Source organism: Ruditapes philippinarum, unplaced genomic scaffold (assembly GCF_026571515.1).
Source record: "Ruditapes philippinarum isolate M1 unplaced genomic scaffold, ASM2657151v2 ctg19963_1_1_1_1, whole genome shotgun sequence".
NCBI lineage: Eukaryota > Metazoa > Mollusca > Bivalvia > Venerida > Veneridae > Ruditapes > Ruditapes philippinarum.
The window spans coordinates 1-23390 of record NW_026851898.1 but is presented as its reverse complement, the minus strand read 5'-3'; the positions used below and the strand labels follow the sequence as shown (position 1 = coordinate 23390).

Here is a 23390-nt window from a genome sequence, read left to right as displayed (position 1 = left end):
GAAGTAATTTTTACAGATTTATTTCTCTTTGAACTTAGGATTTTCTTTAAGAAATATTATAACTTTGTTACTTTTTAAGGTATCTACTTCAAACTTCAAATATATACTTCTTATCATTACATACATGTTGTGTGACAAGGTTCATAACTCTAGTGTGACTATTTCTAGAATTATTTCCCTTGATCTTGGAATTTATTTTAACAAATGTTATTTTTTACTATAACTTAATACATAATTATACATAATTGATTTTTCTCTCATAGTTTTGTCCCCCTTACTGCGTCCAGTATTTTATTAGTCGAGCTTGGCTGTCTCCTGTGACAGCTCTTGTTATTGTCAAGGTTAAAAAGGTCAAGGTCATATTTGAATTATGCATGATAAGGGTTTTGTCATGAGTGTTCTTTTATCCAAGTATAAATCATATTAATAAAAAAAAAAATAGAGTCATCTCCAGCCAAATGCACTTATTTTATTGTTCAGCAAAAGGTGTAAAACCGTAGCCAACTTTTAAGTGCAGGTGCAGATTTCTAAAATCAATCATAAAAATTTAACATATTTCCATCTTTGCCTTCTGTGTTTCATATAAACTTTCTACCCATTTTATTATGAAAATTATTTGAGTGTCTGAATGCACCCAAAACACCCCCAAAATGCAGCAGAATGCATCTTTTACTACGTAAGACTGGTGGGAACATTTCAACTTAATGAATTTACGATTTCATTTAGCGAATTCACCAATTTAAAATTGTTTTGAACTTCACATTCAATCATTAAAATAACTTGCCTTTACAGCATCTTTTTTTATTGATTTTCGGTGTGCTACTTCAAATGTAAATAACAGTATAATAATAGTTTTCAATGTGACAACTTTATTAATTTGATTTTAATATTACAGGTGTTCTATATATGTCGCCAGCTGGTTCCATGTTGTTTCACATGCTGCATTCGCTGATGCTGGTTCCCCAGTGCAGAGTTGTCCCCCTTTTAAACTCTCTTCTAACACTACTCTCAAATCTAGACCAAATCTGCAAGCTCTTAACAAACATCGAGAGATTCGAGAAAAGGGAACTGGAACAGTGTAAGTAAAAGAAATTTTCTTTCTCTTTCCGTAATCTTGATTTTCATGTTCATGTTAGTTGCGTATAAGCTAATGGGGGTCCCCATAGCCAGGTTGTTTAGCTAGCTGAAGTAGAATTCCTCCTCCCTCTAGACAGTGGATTGAAATACAGACAGGGACTGTAGATTTTTATGCGAGGAAGCTGTCAAGGTAAGGGAAGGTCTGTGGTTTTTACTTGGGAGCTCACTTGTACATGAAAATTCATAACTATAAGTACAACTGTTGACAACTGCTTCCAGGAATCAAGATCTTTGTTTAGAGTGTTGTTATACCCCCACAAACGAAGTTTAGGGGTGGTATATAGGAGTCAGCTTGTCGGTCGGTCGGTCCGTCCGTCCGTCGGTCCACATCATGGTTTCCGGACGATAACTAGAGTTTGGAATGAGTTATTGTAATCAAACTTGGTATATAGCAACCTTATGTGGAAACTCCGGTTGGTATTGCATTTGGACCCCCTGGGGTCAAAGTCAAGGTCACCGTTACTAAAAATAGAAAAATGGTTTCCGGACAATAACTAGAGTTAGGAATGAGATATTGTTATCAAACTTTGTGTATAGCAAGCTTATATGAAGACCTGGGTTGGTATTGCATTTAGGCCCCCTGGGGTCAAGGTCAAGGTCATGGTTACTAAAAATAGAAAAATGGTTTCCGGACAATAACTTGAGTTAGGAATGAGATATTGTAATCAAACTTGGTGTATAGCAAGCTTATATGAAGACCTGGGTTGGTATTGTTTTTGGACCCCCTGGGGTCAAGGTCAAGGTCACCGTTACTAAAAATAGAAAAATGGTTTCCGGACAATAACTAGAGTTAGGAATGAGATATTGTTATCAAACTTGGTGTATAGCAAGCTTATATGAAGACCTGGGTTGGTATTGCATTTGGACCCCCTTGGGTCAAGGTCAAGGTCACCGCTACTAAAAATAGAAAAATGGTTTCCGGACAATAACTTGAGTTAGGAATGAGATATTGTAATCAAACTTGGAGTATAGCAAGCTTATATGAAGACCTGGGTTGGTATTGTTTTTGGACCCCCTGGGGTCAAGGTCAAGGTCACCGTTACTAAAAATAGAAAAATGGTTTCCGGACAATAACTAGAGTTAGGAATGAGATATTGTTATCAAACTTGGTGTATAGCAAGCTTATATGAAGACCTGGGTTGGTATTGCATTTGGACCCCCTGGGGTTAAGGTCAAGGTCACCATTCCTAAAAATAGAAAAATGGTTTCCGGACAATAAATAGAGTTAGGAATGAGATATTGTAATCAAACTTTGTGAAAAGCAAGCTTATTTGGAGACCCCAGTTGGGATTACAATTAATTGAAATATTTCTTTGTACACAGTTGATAGTTTGTGTTGAAATTTTTCTTCAGACTACTTATTTTTCAAAAAGTTGCTGGTGGGGGTATTAATCACCTTCAGTGATAGGTCTAGTTACTTTTGCTAACAAGCGGGTGGTGGCAAATTTAAATCTCAGCCATGGTGAGATCTTTTCTGATGCATTTTCATCTTTCTCTTAGTCGTAAAAGTGTTCACAAGAATTATAAAGTGTTAAATTATGTCTCCTCTTGTCTATACTTGTATTTTATATTCCAGGTTTTAACTCCAGTGTTTCTGCAATCTGGTTGGTTGATCTTGAAAGAGTTTGCTCACTACTGATTGGACATTGCCTTGGTGACATGCTTATAGGTCCACCAATCACAGCAGAGGAAAAACAAGTACACTTCTGGATGGAGAATAAACTATTCAGCAATGGATTACAAGAAAACGAGAGTAAGGCATTTCAGATATAATGTAGAAACATAATTGTCATTTCATTTAGCTAGACTGTTTGAAGAATTGAGATAGCTATTGTACTCACCCAGGCTTAAGCATCATACATGTTTGTGCGTGCAAGTTGGTATCTCAAAAACTACCAATTGGTTTTGGTTGAAACTCAACACACTTATTTGAGAGCCTAGTAGGGGGACACTTTCCAAGGCCCATAACTCAGACTTGGATATTGACAGAAATAATGGCCCTTTTGAACTTACACAGTTTTACAGTATCCAGGCTTTTGTTTTATTATCAAGCATTGAGAATAGTTGAGTATTCTTTTGTTTGGTAAGAGATAACTTGTTTTTTAAGTGGTAATATATTTTTAGGTATATAATTATTGAACTGTGATTTAAGAATAAGATATAAAGAATTTGTTTCCCATCAAATTATTTATTCAATGGATTTTAATGCATGACTGAAGTATACATTTTAGTCAATTCTAGATAATGTGTACATTTGTTGTCTAAAATGTTATTATTTAATACTGTAAAAATCTTTACACATTTTATTGATGGTAACATAAATTGTTTAATTTTAGACAAGTTTGAGATGGAGATTGAGAAAATAGTGGAGCATATTTTGGCATGTCCTGCAGAAACCAGCTTGGTTTATGAGAATATATGTAAAGAGAAGTATGAAGGAGATAAAGCAGTTCTCTTACAGTTATGTTGTAGTGTGCAGACTGATACTGTGGTTCATACACTCAGATTTATGCAAGAAACAGCAGAGAGTCTTGGTATGTAGAGAATAATAGTGTTATGATTAATAGAATCTATCATTAGGTAAGATAGAGTATAGGAAAATCCCATCCAGAGGGTGATCGGTTTTCATGGAGAACAAGCCTTGATGAGTTCCCGATGGAACCGATTGCCAAAATGTTGGAATTTTCCAATTTTCTTTCTGATTTTTTTTCTCACTCACCTGGACACAGAAAAAACTAAGTAGGTCGGAACTAGGTTGAGTTGGACTCGAAAAAGCGTGAAAGTTACTATCAATTTGTTTTGAAAGACCTTGGCAGCCATTTTCTTATTCATAGTCTCTGGTCATTATAAAACCTATGCATGTGCCATCTCCTTTATCAAAAATGTATTAACATTATTCTTTGATTTACATGCATATTCAGTACTTTTGAATGAGTTTTTTATCAAAGAAATATTCTAGGTTTTAGACAGCACAACATAGTTTTATGCACGTTAAAGAACCAGTCTAATTATAGAGAATTGTTTTCAATTACAGATTTGGACACATTTGATGTCAGTAATGAGCCTCTACTAGATACTGTGTCAAGATTTGCTTTAGCTGCCATCATTACACATGCCAACATGCTAGAAACTATAGTGACCAAAAACATTACACAGTAAGTTAAAGTTTGATACTGTGATAACCACAAATATCCTTGTATGCCTATAATCAAAGACTATAGAAGTTGTTAATTTAACTGTTAAATGGACACCTTTTATCCCCAATTAAGGGGCGTCTTGTCAAAAGTGGTTACGGCCGTTGACTTCAAACCACTTGCCCCTCACCGCTGTGGGTTCAAATCCCGACAAGGACTTTAGAATCTTTCATGTGAGGAAGCTATCTGGCTAGCTTACGGAATGTCTGTGGTACTGCTAAGGTGCACGGTTGTGCTTGAAATAATGCACAGAATGGCACCTGAGGTCTTCCTTTACAAATAAAGCTGGAAAGTGCCATATGACCTATACTGAGTTGGTGTGACTTAAAACCCAACAAAACAAAAAAAATATATATCCCAAATTTACCTTATTTCATGACTGAAAAAATTCCTTATTAGGTTGATCTAGACCTCTTCCCAAAAGGTTGAGAGAAAAAATAACTATTCTTGCTTTAATTTCAGTCATGATGACACATTTATGTCAGCTGTGAGGCAGGTCTATCAATTACGGTTGCATCTGATGAACAAGAAAGCATTTCAACAACAGACTGTTAGCCAGATGGAAAGTTTCCCCACGCACACGGCTGACCGAGATACTGGCGAGAAATCACGCAGGGGAGACCCGGACACCGATACCAATCTAGACAGTGATGGTAATGTTTTACATAAAAACTCATTGTTTATTGATGTGTGTAAAAATTTTGCATTTATTCTTTTTTCATGTCATAATGATATCAGATAAATGTTATATAATGATCACAAAAGTGTCAATATTTAAGATTACAAATCCTAATGAAAATTTAAAAAATCTAGAAATGTTGGGCATTATCATGTAAACCTAAAGCAGCCTCAACTTCTTTCAGTATGAGTTACCTTATAACAACATTTAGTAACATAGTCTTTATGTTATATATATGTCAGCCCTTTAGGATACTCTATCTCACGCCTTAATATCTTTTTATTTATTTTTACAAAACAAGACAGCTTACTAATGTAAGTACTCTCAGAATTATTCTTTTTGAATAAACATATAATTTTGTGCAATTTGAAATTATGTTTGTCTGTTTGTTCATAAACCAAGGAAGAAAAACAAAAATGTTTATATATAGGGAAGTCTTACATAAGATGAATTATAAATATTTTGCATTGATTTGTGATATAGAAGAAGGTGAGGACGGGGAAATTCGTAAGACGTCACAGAACGGATCGTATGAAGAAGAATGTGCAGATTGCCTCAGGAGAAGTTTATTTCTGATTCTTGCAGTACAGCCGTATTGGCAAGGTATGCCTGTTACCTGATTAAGACATGAATAGCATAATTGAAATAAGAATAAGAAGAAAAAATTTGATCTGTATTTTTGATAGTTCTTGCAGTCTTGCCGGTTTTTGTTGAAAAAAAAAACAACTGATTAAATGTTGTTTTAGCAACATTAATTGCATACCTCTATATTAAGATAAAAAATAATCCTGTTTACAGAGAAAGCGATATGTGTCTTGTAGCTCTGTTTCAGAGATAACAAATGAGAACCTAAATTTTATTATTCAAACTTTATTTGCACCAGTTGGCATATCGAATGTAACAAATTTACAATATGCCAACTCTGTTTTCTTTTTATAACTACTGAAAAGTTGATTCTTTGCCTTTTCCGTTAGACATAACATAGAAATGTTGCACCACAAGACAGTGGTTATATCTCAGCAATTGTTAACTAACCAGTAGTTTTTACCAATTTCTTTGCAAATAACTGATTAATAAATTATTTATTTATTTTTAATATATTTATATTTTTTTTAGTGAAATCACATCCTTGTTCTGATAATGCAGAATCAGGAAAAGAAAAAAATACCAAAGGTAAGACTCTTGTTGGTAGTAATTGACAAGTTTGAAATCAAGACTCCAATGAAAATAATTTTTATAAAAAAAATTGTTTCTTTAATTTACAATCTGATGAAAATGTTCTTTTTAAAGACCCTTTTCATAATTGTTTATAACATTTAAGTCACTGAAAATGAGCCAGTAAATTCTTAAATTCGAAAAAATTTCAGAGGGAAGTCTTTATGTCTTTTATGACAAAGAATTTATTGGCTACATTTTTACATTCACAGGGAGCTTGTCTGAAACAAAGCAGTCAGTTGTACAGCAGAATGTCCTAGGTTCACACAAAGGTAGCCATCCTGACCTTCAGCTCTATCTGGTGTCAACTGATGTGACCTCAAACACCAAGAATGGAGCAGCAACACCTGATTTTTCTAACAAAGGTGATAAAAAGTATTTAAAACAATTTTGGGGATAAATTATCTAGCACATTTTTGTTACAAAATTTATATATAACTTTTACCAGTGCATATGGGATATGGCTACTTATTTATCCGAATATTTATTTTTCCTTGGGGTTTCTTTGGCTAAGGTTACAGACTTCAAATCACTTGTCCTTATCACTGTGATTTTGTACCCCATTTGGAACTTTGTTGGATTCTTTTATGTGAGGGAGCTATCCAACTAGCTTATGGAAGGCTTGGAGTTCTACTCTGGTGCCGTTTGTGCCTGAAATAATACATGAAGGGGCACATGAAGGGCTTCGGCCACCAGTAAAGTTGAGAAGTGCATATGACTTTCACAGTGTCAATGTGTCTTTAAATCCAACAAAAAACAAAATTTATTTTTCTAAATGTTAAAAATTTCAAAATGAGAAAGACTTGTGTACATTTTCTGTAAAATCCAATATTATAAGTCTGTCTTGATATAAGCAAATTATTGACAGAATAAAATGGAACAAGAAACATATAATTTCACATTGCAGAAGGAACAGGTACAGGTGCTTCTCTCCAGAAAGTAAAACAAACTCTCAGAAGATTGAGGTGGCATCATGAACACTCGGGGGATGTAACTCTAGGAAGAAAACAAGGGAGACGACTCCCACACAGCATAAGTGGAGATGTCTGCAGTTTCATAAAGGGAGATAATCTAAATCATCAAAGGGGCAAGAAGAGGAATGCATCTTTGAAAAATGTTTCGTATTCTGTAATAGAAGACATAATGAAAATGCAGCATGATAGAGCAGAGGTGCCATTTGAAGTTTTCATAAAAATGATATTTTATTTCTACATTTACATGTTTATACAAATACTATAATAGATTAAAATTTAGAACTCATTCAAAATATGAATAAATCTTAATTGTGTATTTAACTGTTATTTTTGTTTAAGTTTATACTGAACTAAAGCATGTTTAAATATGTTTAACAATAAAAAAAATAAAACTGTCTGAGAAAATTGATGGAGGTCTATAACAAAAAAACAACATCACTTGATTATTCTACAAAATAAAACAGGAAAATCAGTCTTAAAAAAACTCCCATAACTGCAAAACTGAAAATGTTGTAGGCTCAATTTGATTGAGCTTGTTCATTGATCAGAGACATAACCTCTTAAAACCCATTTTATATTCACTGTTTTGCTGCATGTATTTTCAGTCACGATTGTACGCCTTGAATCAGATCAGAGAGTTGTTGATGGCTCATAAAGAAAAGACTGATGCTGATAGAAGCTCTCCTGTACCTAAGACATTATCTACGTTGCTGTGCTCTGCCCATCTTTGTCTCTTGTCTGGCTGCTTTAATCTAGGCCTACTCGCTGGACCACAAGGGGAGAAAATACCCAGAATTGCTCATTACAAGGTACATGTGCTGAGTTTTTAAACTATTGATAATAAAAAATAGGTATTTTTTGTGTTTCTGTTCCATTCATAGTTATATTTTAAATAATTTAGCAGAAGCAGAAATTAAAACTGTCTACAAGATTCTTCACAAGTTGGAAAGTCAAGGACTATAACTAAAAGTACAAGGTCATTCTTACAGGTCAAATTTCATAAAAGGGGTCAATTCAACTTGTGTAGCTAGTAACTTATGTCAATTATTAGATATCATTTTATCTACCTGTTTCAACTTACATTTCATTTTCAAATACAAAAAATCGCAAAAAAAACTAGCGGGAATCTGTGTACAATAGAAGTCCATTTTAAGACGTAATAAGTAATATGTGTGTAAAGTGTATTCTGCAGATTTGTGTTTTGATTATTTTCGTTCACTGTGTTCTTGTTTTAGGATGATATAATGTCAGCTAAGGCAGAAACTCAGAGAGAGATACAGTTAGCAGCACATGATATTTATGAATCTCTTGTAGAAGGTCTTCTACTTACATACAACAATAAACACAATCAAGGTAAAGTCACAAGCAGAAGTATTTCACTACAACACTGCATTTGGTATAATTTTCAGGAATATGCCTTATACGCCTGACAGTATCATTTTCTGTATGAGAGAATTAAATTATGCTAGTTTCAAGGTTTTGAGGTTTTCTGACATTTCAACATACACCCATGTAGCAGTGTCTAGTTTCTAACTGCATTGGTTCAGAGCATTAAATATTTCTTGACAATGATCCCAACTACAGTAACTTTTGAATGGTGAAACAGTCTAGAATTTGGAATCTTAACTTCATTTTAAATAAAACAACACCTTATGAAATTATTAAAATTGCATATTTCACATTATAGCATAAAATCGGCTATTTTTCCCTCTTTTGCCCATGTTATAACGGGGCCAAAACCATGCGTTAACATAGTCACGCGCTCTTGTTATAGCCCGGTTTTACCTATGCGCAATACATACAGGGCCCAGTAAACAAACAAAAAATGACAATTTGGCCTGTTTGCCAGAGTCATGCGCTCTTGTTATATTGGAATTATTAATTCGAGGGCCTCAGTCGCATAACGGCGAGCAGCATTCAAGTAATTATGCCGGCAATACAGCGTATAGACATCGCTGCTTATCTTGGTTGTCGCCCTTTCTTAGAAATGGACAGTTGTCAATGTAAACAAATAGAATCTGTCATTCAGTTTAATCCCCCGATTAACTTACAAAAATGGAAAGCACAAAATGAATATAAGAAAACGTTGTTTTATTGACGTTTATATTGATAAATGTTCTGTATGTTTCTTTGAGAGAATAATGTTTTATGCCTGATTTTTTTAAACTTGCGTGCTTAAAAAACCCGATTCTGAATTTGAAACTGATGTCACTGATCTTTTTCCTACCGCCAATCTGTAATCATTCTAGGAATTTCTGAGGCGCCTGTTATGTCTTGGGTAGAGTAATGTTATGTTTTTCTTAAGTTATTATATCTCCAAAGTTAAACTTTGTTAAATCAATTAAAATTCGAAATTTCGTTCGGTTCTCAAGTTGTTGGCCTGGAAAAAATAAAACGCATACGTAAAACATGTAGAGTTGGATAAATACCGTTCAAGCACAAGGATTTAATGTTTGTGTTTTATATATAATATACATCATGAATCTGTTTTAAAATTTTATGCTATAATAGCGTCAACGCACGTTTATTTCGTGTTATAAAGTCTGCAGAGTCCCTCGGAACTGTTGGAGCCCTCGCCCTACCGGGCTCGGGCACCAACCGTTCCTCAGGACTCTGCAGACGTTATAACACGGAAAAACGTGCCTTAACCCTATATTGTAATTATATAAAACACCATTACAAACTGGGTCTTACACTTAGATATGGAAAAGGCAGGTAAGCTTTTAAAAATGCCTTAAAGCTAATTACAAAACATAGAAAATGGTACACCTTACTTTGTTTTTAACCCTTCACCTGCAGGGACCAAAAGTCATTAGTTTTTTCCCCCACCAGTATAGGGAAGACTTACCAGGCTTTATACAATTGGTTACTAAAACTTTTATAGTTTGATATCAAAATCCCTTAGATTTTGAATGAACTCTTCCAAATTCAAGCCAGGGCAAATACATTACGCAAATTAAGTACATGAAAATAAAATAAGATAAATAAAATAGATTTATTTATAGATTTTTTTCCTTCAGGTACTAGACAGAGGCTACTACTGTGTACTATATTTTCACTGAGTATAAGTTACAAAGCAGTAGATATCTCCCTACTGGTGGCCTGCAGGCTCTTACCAACACTATACGAGATGGCAAGTCTGTCTGCACCCATACAGGGTCTGGTTCAACCAATCAGAGGACGTCTCGGGCAAGTACAGCTCAACACTGTACTGAGAGTAGCCAGCTTCCGGTTGATACAGATTGTATCTCTCACAACAAGGCAAGTCTAGAAATAAGAGTTTATAGTACTTATTTTTAAAACTAATATCTCTGAAAAACAGTTGTAAGAAATTGATGGTTTTTAAAGACATTTTAATTTAATTTGAATGTCAGTGTTATAATGAATCCAAGATTTTTTTATAGAGAATGCAAAACAAAACACATGTATTCATTTTTTATACCCATGGAATATAGTAACTGAACTATCCCTCCATATGGTTAACCTATATAAGCAAGTTGGATATATCTTAAGTTCTACATATACATGTAACTAGGTATGAATTTGACTTGAACAAATAATTTGTAATCATACTTGTATATGATGCATGTCATTGTAGTTACTGCTATATATATATTTACAAATATTTTCTTCTTTTTTTCCCTACTAGTGTTCATAGTGGACCATTAAGTTCAGGTGTACTACAGTCTGTCCTAGATATGCTGTGGTTCCAGATACAGAAACATCTTGACAATCCTGGTTACCATAGTAATGCTATGGCAATCTTCTTGGTGTTTACACGCAGAGTTCTCTCAGCAGGGAAGTTGAAAACTCTAGCAGCAACAAAAAAGTGGACTGATATGCTTATAAGTATAATAAAAGAGTCAAAACAAGGTATGTTGTATTTTTGTTGTTGTATGAACTGTTAATATATCAGCATGTCCTCACTGGCAGAGTTATTACGGTTTCAGACTGTGAATCACTTGTCTGCCACTGCTTGAGTTTCAGATTCCACCAACAACTTCAAATTCTGTCATGTGAGGAAGCTATCCAAAAAGTCTTCAGAAGGTCTTTGGTTCTACGAAATGTCTGTTTGTGGAGGGGAACCTGAGATTTTTCTCCACCAGTAAAGCTGGAACGATGCCATATGATCTTTATAATCAATGTCAGTGTGACTTTAACTCCCTCCCCTCCCCCCCCCCACAAAAAAAAAGGAGAAGAAGAAGAAAAATAATAAAACCTGATTTAAAACATGTAAGATGTTAAAAAGATGAGGAACATTAATGTGTTTGTATGTTGATATTTTAAAAGTTTTGTCTTCTAGAGTCATGCTGCTGGTACTTTTGAACATAGTTTATAGGATGAAAGTTACATAAATGTTTAAGTTTTTGTATACATTGCTTGCAATGTATACAGAGTTATAGCTGTATTTCAGATTAAGTACACCTAACGTGTTTTGCTGAACAACATCCACCTTTGGATGAAACCTCGATAAAAGTAGATCCTCATTTTGCAGGATTGTCACATTAAGATCGCTTTTTATTAATATACTGTTTGCATAGTGGTCAATAAGCTTTGAAACTTCAAAACTATGCACTTTCAGTTCAAATAAACATTTTCTAAACATGAAAGCAAAAAATATGAAAATTTCTATTTCATTCATAAAAGCATTGTGTAAACCTACGCTTCAAACTTCGTATCGACGCATGCGCGTGCAAGAATGAATGAATTACGACAGACTCTGTATAAAAATATGTCCAACACCCAAAATTAATATTAAATCTGTTTAATAAACCTTATTTACTTTTAAATATAGACTTGCATACTTTTTCTATTTCAAACTGTTTTAGAAAACGAGCATATACAGATATATATGTCTTATTTAGTGTTATGTAACATTGTAAGCGTCTGTATGAATGGATTAAAGTTAACGTTCTGACGAATTGTCATATAATTGCATATAATAGAACCCTATCAACGTGGTGGCATCGGAGGAGTATGCAATTATTTGTTTCACACCTGCAGTGTGAAGTATTTCTGCCACTTTAGTGAAATATATCGTCCAAAAGCCATTTTCGGGAAGGGGAAGATTCGTACTCAATATTATTCGAACTAAGGATTTGTACTCAATATTATTCGAATTTAGCCTTCGTAATCGGTATTATTCGAACTGACAATCATGGCAGATATGTTTAGACCCCCTGGACATTTAGATGTTGAAATGGTAACATATCACATAACTTTATCAAATGGAAGCGCCAATGGAAATTTACTTTACCAGTGTTGACTGCCATTGGAAATGCTGAGAAAGATGAAAAGATACAAGTAAATATCCTATTACACTATGCTGGACCACAGGCGCTAGTAACATAATCAAATATTTTACATAATCGGTCTATATATGTATATAAAGATATATATAGACCGATTATGTAAAATATTTGATTATGTGACTAGCGCCTGTGTGCTGGACCTAAAGTTATCAATTTACATGGGCAAATGCAGAACATAAACTGAAAGTGAAAAAATTATTTGACAAAATAGAAAGCTATTGCAATCCTAGAAAAAATGAAGTGCTAGAATCACAGATTTTGGGTAACAAATCCAGATAATTATTCATCATTTGACAGTTTTTTTACAGAGTTTTGAAACAGAAAGCATGTTGAGTCCAGAAATATATTTTGAAATATGTTATTTACAATCCAATCACTCAGTCAGGCCACCCTTAACATTTTTTTACATAACTCCTTAGACTATTGATATATATATATAAGGTAAAATTATTAGCCATATATCATTTATTATAAGAGCTTATGATTGCATGGGCAGTTAAATTAAAGCCAGTAGTAAAAAAGAGGGTTGACCTGGGATAACCAAAGTGAAGAGTGAAATATGATACTCAACACAGGTATATTCTAAATATTTAGATTGATGTTTATGATCAGATTTAGCACAAATAGTAATTTAATTTCCCCTGATACCACAAATATGAATTTATTTAGAGTCCTGAAGATCTTTTTATGATGAAATCTTAACTGAAAAACCAGGTTTAACTGAATAATTATAAAATTCCTTGCCACAATGATAACTATAAGGTACATAAAGCCAGTCAAAAAAAATATTTCTATCCATATTCATCATTCCTGGACCTCCATCCATTTGATGAATTTGTCCAACTGGTAAATTTTTCATCTTATTATGTTTTGTTTGTTAATATAAAATATTTTTTATGTTTATATACATCTAGAATAGTCTGTAATGGCTAAGATAGACAGATAAGAACAAACTTTTTAGTAAACATGAGTTACATCCCTTCAAATGGAGATAAAGATGAAACCCATAAGAAATTGCCATGTCTGACAGACAGCAAAATTATAAAATTCTGCAGGCTCAGTTTACTTAGGCCCATTAGGAGGTAGTGGTAATAACTGTGGGTCAAAAATGAAAAAATATCATTTTCAAGGGATGTTTCTAATATGATTTACTTTAAATAATGGGTCATTATCAATGAATATTTCTTTGACTTCTATGCCCATGTGTAATAGATTATTGACATTGCCAGCAGCTAGATAGCTCAGCTGAGTGAGTCAGTACAGCCCACATACATGTATAATATTCTGATTCAGGTTTGCTTCCGGTCAAACTGCACATATTTCTCACCCTGTGATATTTTCACCCTGTTACTTTTAGGGTTCAATATATGTTTATGATGGTTCATAACTGAGTCATAAGTCAATTCACTTTGTTACTTAAGTGTGCCAATGAAAAAGGAAAAATTTCAATATGCTGTGGATTATGTCAATGCATAGAACTATGAGACTGAAAATATTTAAGCTGTAGAGCTGCTGTATGGTATTCCAAGGGTTCTGGGTTTTTTGGTAGTTCTGAGGTATGGTATTCTGAGTGTCTCTGGTTTGAGTTTTAGTCAGGCTGCATTTCATTTTCTCACTCTTTGATATTGATAAATATTTTCAGCTCATTATTGGCTGGACTGCATATATTAATGATTTATTTGTATTAAATCAATATTGTTAAATATTTAGTTATTGTCTATATATGCATGTGACTTTATTTTTGATAAGGCATTGTAACAGTACTACTTCTTAATTTGACCTTTTTTGTATTGGGGGAGAAGCCCTTAATTAACTCCTTACCAGTAAGTTTTATTGTACACGATGATGATAGCTTGAAAGGATTTAGCTAAAAAAGATACTACATGAATTTTTTTTTTCCTATTGGATTGTAAAATATTTATTGATTGTCAAAAAACTATATGGAGTTCTCCTCGGTGACATTAAACAGTCCAAGCTGGCCATACATGCAGGACCTTGCAGACCATGAGACAGGGTGGTCTGTACCAAGACATTGACAAATCCGATATCGAGACATGGTGGACAGGACAGACAGTGATGTTCAGATCCCCCACTCAGAAAGGAAGTTCCTAAGTTCCTGGTCTTCAATTACTTCATTTGCTTACTTGGAGTAAAGGTGCTGGAAACAATAGTATGATATCACAAAAAAGCACAGACTGTGATAAAAGTCAAACCAAAAAAGATACTATAAACTGAATTCATAGATTATATAAAAGAAATTTATTAATTCTTTAAGTTTATAGTTAACAAAAAAAAGATACAGAGTATTTAATTTTGATATATAGCATATTAACACACATAAAGTGCATTATGCCATATAAATTTCAACTTAGTGCTTAAATACTTTCTGATGAACTCAGTAAGCAAACATGATTTACTAATCTTTGGATTCCCACACTCCTCTCCACCTAGCTCCAATGAGATCCACTTGGTTGACCATAACATGTACCATACCTCATATTGTTTGTTTACAGTTAGGAATGAAAAAATGAAAGTTTATTCTAGATATTATAAAGCTTAATTTTATTAAATTTCACAAGGCTTTCAACACATCAACAATGTAATTGTCATTTTATTTTTTGAAAATGTGTTGGACTGCTGGTCTGATGCATGTAGATGCTGTGTTGGCATATAGCGATTCCCCTTTTTTGTGTGTGTGTGTGTGTGCATGCATGCGTGCATGTGTGTGTGTTTTATACATTATATAGTTAACATCTTTTGAAAACATCTTGTCCAATTTCAACCAAACTTGACAGGGTTGTTCCATGAGTAAAGGGCTTCCAAAGTTGTTCAAAGACTTAAATGAGGCCTAGAGCATAGATATTTTGCAAAAGGCATTGTCTGGTAGACATTCACAAGATTTTCACATTATACCCTGGGTGTCAAATTAGCCCTGCACTAGGGTTCATAGATTTTCCTGATATGTATGTAGTTAAAACTTAAAATCTTCTCAAAGACAAAGACTAGAGGTTAGATATTTGTCATGAAACATTTGGTAGTTAACCTCTACCAAGATTATTCACGTTACAGCCCAAGGGTCAAAATTAGCCTCACCCCTGGGGTCATATATTAAGGTTTTCCTTATATGTATATAGCAAAAACTTTTTTAAAAATCTTTTTATCAGAAGGTTTAAGGCTTAGAGCTTAGATACTTGGTAAATAATATCATAAGTACGTCCTTTACCAAAGTTGTTCAAATGTTGCCCCTAGTGAAATAGCACCAGGGTGTCATAGGTTTTCCTTACATGTATAAACATGTATAGAAAAAAAACTTAAAAAATATTCTCCTCTGGATTGACAAAGGCTAGATGTTTGATATTTGTCATGAAACCTTTACGTGTGTAATAAACCTCTATCACTATTGTTCAAATTATAGCCCTGGGGTCAAAATGGCTCTGCCAAGGAGTCTTTTTGGGTTTTCATTATATGGTATGTATATAGTAAAAAACTTTAAAAAAAATCTTGTCTGAAGGTACAAGGTTTAACAGGCACCATGGTGTCTTAGGATTTCCTTAAATGTATATACATGTATAGAAAAAAGACTTAAACAGTGTTCCCCTCTGAATTGACAAAGACTAGAGGTAAGATATTTGGCATGAAGCATTGTGTAGTCGACCTCTACCAAGATTGTTTTAATTTTAGCCCTGGGATAAAATTTGCCTTGTGGGAGGGTTGGGGGTGGGGGGAGTCATTAATTTTCGTAATGTACTTGTAGTAAAAATTTAAGAATGTACGAGGCTAGAGCTTAGGGCTTTGATGCCTAAATTTTGTCAAGTACAAATGCTTTTATTTTGAATCAATAATTGCACTATGGAGTGCATTTTTTCCAGTGAATGCGTTTTGCATGTAAACAAAAATGTTCACCTAACTTTTAAGTCTTGCTGAATGATTCAATACCACATTTTTGTAGACTACAAACCCACATGTTGGTCTTGTTTTTAAAGTAATAGATAAAAACACTGAAGACTCTATTTTACTATTTCAGCATTGTATACTGCAGATAATAAACCGGTCTTTGCAAACTGATTTCTGTATTGCTCTTCAATTTCGCAAACCATATAGTCTTGCCTTGAAAAAACACAGCACTAGTCTGTAGGAACAACACCTCTTTCCTGTCCTATTAATAACTTGAGAAGAAATAAGCCTAGATTTGTGTTCGAAATTGATTGTAACCAGAAGATGACTTCTATTGAGTTCAGTAGATTAAAATCACATGGTCTTGATGTCAAGCAATGTATACCTCAGTGCTTGCAGTGCTTTGATTTTAAAGAAAATTAGATATTCTTGTCATTTGGGCTTCATTTCTTACAATGTTCATTCATCATTTTAGGTCAGAGTTTAAGAACAAAGCTGGCAGCCATATCTATTTTAGAAAGTATCCTTCTGGCATGTAAAACTAGCATTGATGGGGATTTCTTTAAACAGGTAGGATTAAATTGCTTAACCATTAACCTGCTGAAACATGATTTGCTTTTGCCACCAGTATAGAGCTAGGGGAGTCTGCACATCCATCCAGGCTCTATTCTTTTGATAGCTAAATTTGTGTACTTTGATACTGATGTCTCTTAATCTTTGGACAAACAATTTTAAATAAAAAGCAGGGCATATCCATTACACAAACTCAGCAGGTTTAATGTTAATATAAGGATTAAATATAAAGAATTGTTTGTGTTCTTATATACAGATTCTCGAATTCAATATTATCCTAGGTGATGGTGCAGTTATACAGTTCTGACTGTATTTCTGTAGTTATCTTTTGATACTTTGTTGTGTTTTTCACCACAGATACCTCTATTTTAGGACTTTACTAGTGTAAAATTTTTCATGTACCTGAAAGATGCTGTTACTTTGAATCATTACAATGTTCATATGAAACTCAGTATAAAAGATTGATGGTTTTACACAAACCTTGCATTAAACTGACGTAACATACAGACAATCTCTTGGTGAAACTTCTAGTTATTTATTTATCCATACCGAAGTATTGATATAAACCCAAGTATTGATATGAACACCATTAATTTTAGACTCATGCAATCAAAATGATTGATATTTATTTAGCTAAAAGTGACATGAGGTATTGGTTTAATTGTTGAAAAAAGTAGCAGAAACTAATGTCAAACTATTGTTTTCTTGTTTATTATTCAGGTAATATCAGACTTATTTAGCTGCCTTTCAGACAACATGTGGGAACTTCCCATGAAGCAGGCAATCACTGATGCTAGACTGGAAGAGTTATCTCTCTTGTCTAAGTTAGAGCAGCTGAAAATAGAAGGCAATGGAGATTCAGAGAGTTGCCCACTTCTCAGCAAATCAGCTGACCAGGTTGATACCTGGCTTGATCCCTCAGGTCATGTGACTACAAGTTTGTCTGGTTCCCTTTCAAGTGTCGCCAGTGAGGAGCAAACAGTTGGGGACAGGGGAGGAAATAATAACACTAGCGAGAATGATACTGTTGATGGTGTGAATAAACAGGATGATAGAATAATTAATGAAGATTGTATGACTCAACTTGAAGTGACCTTTGACCCTGAAAAATGTGTGTGTAGTAGTATAGAGGCCGGACAATCCCTGATACACAGTACATCAGGGAAAGGTTATGGCATAGCATCTATTCCAATAACATCGGGATGTTACCATTGGAAGGTTAGTCATTCTTTATGATAGTTACAAGTAAATGATTTACAAACTCCTTTTAGGTTAAGTGAATTACTTTCATTGTTTCCTTAAGGTTTTTGTGCCTACACATAGAGGGGCATGTAGATGTGCCATTATCTGTCTATCACCCTGTCCATCTATAGACTTATTATGGGGGCATCTGTGTCCTATGGACACATTTGTAGTAATATGTTTTATAAACTATATGAAATATTTCATATAAAGTAATGTGTATCATAACTTATATTGTTTATTAAGGAAAGAACTGTTTACATCATGTTTTATTCTTGATGTAAAAGAACAATATATTGTAATTTGATGTTTATTACTGTTATTAATTGTGAAGAAGTTTTTGTAAAGTGTTTTAATATGTTGGCACCTTTTTTGTTCGGTTTATAAAAGTCTTACTACAATAGGACCTGTGAATAATTTGTGTATTTTGAACAGTTTCAGATAGTAAAAGAGAACAAGAGTAACGAGGGTACATGTGTAGGAGTGTGTCGTCTTCCGGTTCGTGACTATGGTCATAGATCTACATCAGACATGTGGTTATATAGGGCATATAGCGGTAACCTTTATCATAATGGTGAACAACTTCGTACCTTGCATGGCTTTACTCAAGGAGATTATATAACCTGTGTTCTAGATATGGATTCAAAAACTTTGGCCTTTGGAAAAAATGGAGAGGTAATGTAGGAAGAAAGTTTGGTAGATGATAATGAGATATAAATATAAAAAGAATAAAATACATAAGATAGAATTGAATCAAGTGATAAGAGTAAATATTCTGATATTAATATTGAGTTTGTTTTATCAAAACGGTAACCATGTTTCATGCAGTGTGAAGAATTAGGTTGAAATATGGTCATGTATTTTGATAATAAAATATTAGAAAATGTACATGTATAGTTGTTCCATGTGGTACAAATATAAATCCTTTGCAAGTGGTACATAAGTAGGGCAATGCAGACTAGTACAAACAGTTTTAAAGTATGTAATTGTTATACCCCCGAAACGTAGTTTGGGGGGTATATAGGAGTCACCCGGTGGTCAGTCGGTTGGTCGGTCGGTCCAGCAGTCCGTTGCATTTTCCTTGTCCGGAGCATAACTTGAAGACTAATGGTTGGAATTCAATATAACTTCATACAGTGGTCAAGCACATTGAGAGGAAGTGCAGTGCACAAGAACGATAACTCCATCTTGACTTATTACAGAGTTATTGCCTTTTGTTACTTTTCCTTGTCCAGAGCATAACTTTGAATTCAAAACAACTTCATACAATTGTCAAGCACAATAAGGGGAAGTGAAGTGCACAAGAACCATAACTCTAAAGTAATTACAGAGTTATTGCCCTCTGTTACTTTTCCATTGCTTTCTTTTGTCCGGACCATTACGTAAAGACTAATAGTTGGAATTCAATATAACTACATACAATGGTCAAGCACATTGAGAGGAAGTGCAGTGCACAAGAACTATAACTCCATCTTGACTAATTACAGAGTTACTGCCCTTTGTTACTTTTCCTTGTCCGGAGCATAACTTGAAAACTACTGTTTTGAATTCAAAACAATATCATACAATGGTCAAGCATAATAAAGGGAAGTGCAGTGCACAAGAACCATAACTCTATCTTGACTAATTATAAAGTTATTGCCCTTTGTTACTTTTCCATTGCTTTTTTGTCCGGAGCATTACTTGAAGACTAATGGTTGGAATTCAATATAACTTCATACAATAATTAAGCACATTGAGAGGAAGTGCAGTGCACACGAATCATAACTTTATCAGACTTATTACGGAGTGATTGCCCTTTGTTACTTTTCCCAGTCCGGATCATAACTTGAAAACTACTTGTTGGAATTCAATACAACTTCATACAGTTGTCTAGCACATTAAGAGGTAGTGCAGTGCACAAAAACCATTACTCCATTTTGACAAATTACAGAGTTATTGCCCTTTGATACTTATCCTTGTCCCGAGCATAACTTCAAACATACTGCTTGGAATTCAAAACAACTTCATACAATGGTCAAGCACAATAGGAGGAAGTGCAGTGCACAAGAACTATAACTCTGTCCAGAGTAATTATAGAGTTATTGCCCTTTGTTACTTTTCCATTGCTTTTTTCTTGTCCAGAGCATAACTTGAAAACTGCTAGTTGGAATTCAATACTATTTCATACAATGGTCAAGTATATTGAGAGGAAGTGCAGTGCACAGAAACTATAACTCTTTTCTTGACTTATTTAAAAGTTTTTGCCCTTTGTTACTTTTTATTGTCCAGTGCATAACTTGAAAATTAATGGTTGGAATTCAATGAAACTTTATACAATGATCAAGGGCAGTGAGATGAAGTGCAGTGCACAAGAACCATAACTCTATTTGGACTAATTACAGTTATTGCCCTTTGTTACTTTTTTGTCCAGTGCATAACTTGAAAACTGGTAGTTGGAATTCAATACAACTTCATACAATGGTCAAGCACAATGAGAGGAAGTGCAGTGTACAATAACCATAACTCCATCTTCAGTATTTATAGAGTTATTGCCCTTTGTTCCTTTTCCTTGTCTTTCTGGACTTATTACAGAGTAAATCAATAAAATTTCATCAATGGCCAACCACATTGAAAGGAAATGCAACATACAAGAACCACAACTATCTTTATTTGCCCACAACCATAACTCTATTTCAATTCTTTTACAAGGTATTCTGTTACTAGTAACATCCTCATTTCCGAAGCTGTCTTGCGGGGGTATTAATCACATTTAGTGATAGTTCTAGTTAAGTATTAGTTAGATGAGGAATTTGTTTTCATAAAGTATGGATATGTTATTGAACATCTGAAAATTGTATAAGAAAATGCTATTTTCACAGGAACCTAGAATGGCATTTGAAGATATTGATGCTACAGAACTGTACCCCTGTGTGACTTTCTACAGCAGTAACCCTGGCGAAAAGGTAAGTCCACCACTATACAGTGAAATCTGTGCTAATGCAACCATAACCTTACTTCATTAATAACTGAGTGACTGGTATTACTGACTTATAACCACCTGTCTTGCACAGTTGTGGATATAATCCTACAAAATTCAGTGTTTTTTCTTTATTTTATTTGACATTAGGTATTTTACCTTTATTGAGGAGAATCAACTGGTATTTGTTAAGTTTTTTTAGTGTTTATTTTCAACATAAGTAAAGATTTTAAGTTTCATTGTCACAGCTCACATATTGTAGTGACTTGGGTTTTCATCTTAAGCTCTGTAGCATGACTTGTTTGTAGATAAATGTATGCTGGTCATTTAAAAGTACCCGTATATGAATTTTTGGTCTGCAGGGTGTCCATAGCCAAGTGGCTAAGGTCGTTGACTTCAACCCACTTGCCCCTCACCACTGTGTGTTTGAATCCTGACACAGTCTTTGGATTCTTTCATGTGAAGAAGCTGTCCATCTAGCTTACAGACCATGGTGGTTCTACACAAGATTCCCATTCCTGCCTGAAATAAAAAAAAGACACCTGACTCCTTCCTCCACCAGTAAAGCAAGAAAATTGCCATATGACCTGTGTTTTGTTGGCATAATACCAAGCATTAAAAAAAAATATACTACTTTATATTTTGTTATCAATGATGTCATGGAAATCTCGTTTTTTTTTTTTTCAGTTTTTCTTTGCTATATGTTATAATGTAAAGATTAGGATGTAAAATTTGATGTCAAAAACATGTGATACATTTCTTTCCATCACCAGGTTAAAATATCTGACATGCAGATCCAGGCAGTTCACAAGGACCTGTTACCTGGAGAGCCACTCTGTGCTCCACCTAGTACAGTGGTGTGTGAGGCTCTAATCCGGACCGTCCGTAGTTTACATTCCAGTAATGTATGGACCGATGTGATAAACGAGAAAATTATTCAACAGTTAGACAAAGTCTCTGATCTAGACGTGTTTGTCACACCAGATGTTAGAGATAGGTTAGATACACCGGTGAAATACGAGGGCAAGAAACAGAAAAGTGAGGAGGAAAATGGAGATGACTCTGGTAAAAAGTTCAAGTTCAGTTTATAGTCATTTGTTAGAATTGATAATTTGAAATGAAAAATCTTTGATGGATATATGTCAGAAGTTGACAATACACTAAAGACTGACTGTTGCCAATTTTGTATGTGATAAAATCTTATTTATTTGCTTTTTAATTGGATTTAAGTATATATTATTTCATATATCTAACATATTAAAGCGACCTTAAGATTTTCTTAAAGTGAAATATGTTATTTTTAGATAAATATTTTCATATAATTGTCAAATCAAAAAAATTTAGGTGGAAAATGAAATTTGCCATCCATAAAATACATAAACAATAACTTAAGGAAACCCCTCAATACATCTAATCTATCGGTCCGCTCTCTACATGCAAGTTAGTAAAGAGAATGATTCATTTCCCGATATTCTATTTTTGGCTGGGTTGCACTGGTGCAAACCCGGGTTATAGTATGGTGAATGTCGGGCGGCGGTCGAGCGTCCGGGCGGGCGGGCGGCGGGCGGGCGGGGAAAAAAACTTTCGTAACAGTTTTCTCAGCAACTACTTATCACAGCCTCTTGATATTTGGCATACAGCATTGACACATGGTCCCATACCGTGGGATTCGATTTCAGGTCTGTCGCTCATCCACTTCCTGTTTATCCACTTAGTTAAATTAGTTAGATTTTTCGACATTAATGGTCAATGGTAGGAAATTTTCGTAATGGTTTTCTCAGCAACTACTTATCAAAGCCTCTTGATATTTGGCCTACAGCATTGACACATGGTCCCATACTGTGGGATTGGATTTCAGGTCTGTCTCTCATCCACTTCCTGTTTATCCACTTAGTTAAATTAGTTAGATTTTTAAACATTATTGGTCAATGGGAGGAAATTTTCGTAACAGTTTTCTCAGCAACTACTTATCACAGCCTCTTGATATTTGGCATACGGCATTGACACATGGTCCCATACCGTGGGATTTGATTTCAGGTCTGTCGCTCATCCACTTCCTGTTTATCCACTTAGTTAAATTAGTTAGATTTTTCGACATTAATGGTCAATGCTAGATAATTTTCGTAACAGTTTTCTCAGCAACTACTTATCACAGCCTCTTGATATTTGGCATACAACATTGACACATTGTCCCATACCGTGGGATTCGAT

At 34.2% G+C, this 23390-nt stretch overlaps 1 protein-coding gene across 1 annotated transcript; it reads left to right on the top strand.

The window, feature by feature from the left end:
• Window positions 1-892: 892 nt before the first annotated feature.
• On the top strand, window positions 893-22270 carry LOC132742096 (probable E3 ubiquitin-protein ligase HERC1). Its single transcript, XM_060730407.1, has 18 exons — window positions 893-1078; window positions 2714-2890; window positions 3474-3671; window positions 4172-4292; window positions 4794-4984; window positions 5494-5613; window positions 6127-6183; window positions 6438-6590; window positions 7133-7395; window positions 7805-8008; window positions 8435-8552; window positions 10220-10460; window positions 10849-11072; window positions 16881-16975; window positions 17699-18196; window positions 18656-18895; window positions 21082-21165; window positions 21953-22270. The coding sequence occupies exons 1-18, from the start codon at window positions 907-909 to the stop codon at window positions 22268-22270; spliced, it is 3474 nt and encodes a 1157-aa protein (XP_060586390.1). The 5' UTR covers window positions 893-906.
• Window positions 22271-23390: the final 1120 nt, after the last annotated feature.

Excerpts from the sequence above, each read along its gene's own strand:
- LOC132742096 (XM_060730407.1), top strand. The coding sequence starts at position 907 with ATGTCGCCAGCTGGTTCCATGTTGTTTCACATGCTGCATTCGCTGATG. Across the intron at positions 2,891-3,473 it reads TGGATTACAAGAAAACGAGA|ACAAGTTTGAGATGGAGATT; the intron begins GTAAGGCATTTC and ends GTTTAATTTTAG. Across the intron at positions 16,976-17,698 it reads ATGGGGATTTCTTTAAACAG|GTAATATCAGACTTATTTAG; the intron begins GTAGGATTAAAT and ends TTTATTATTCAG.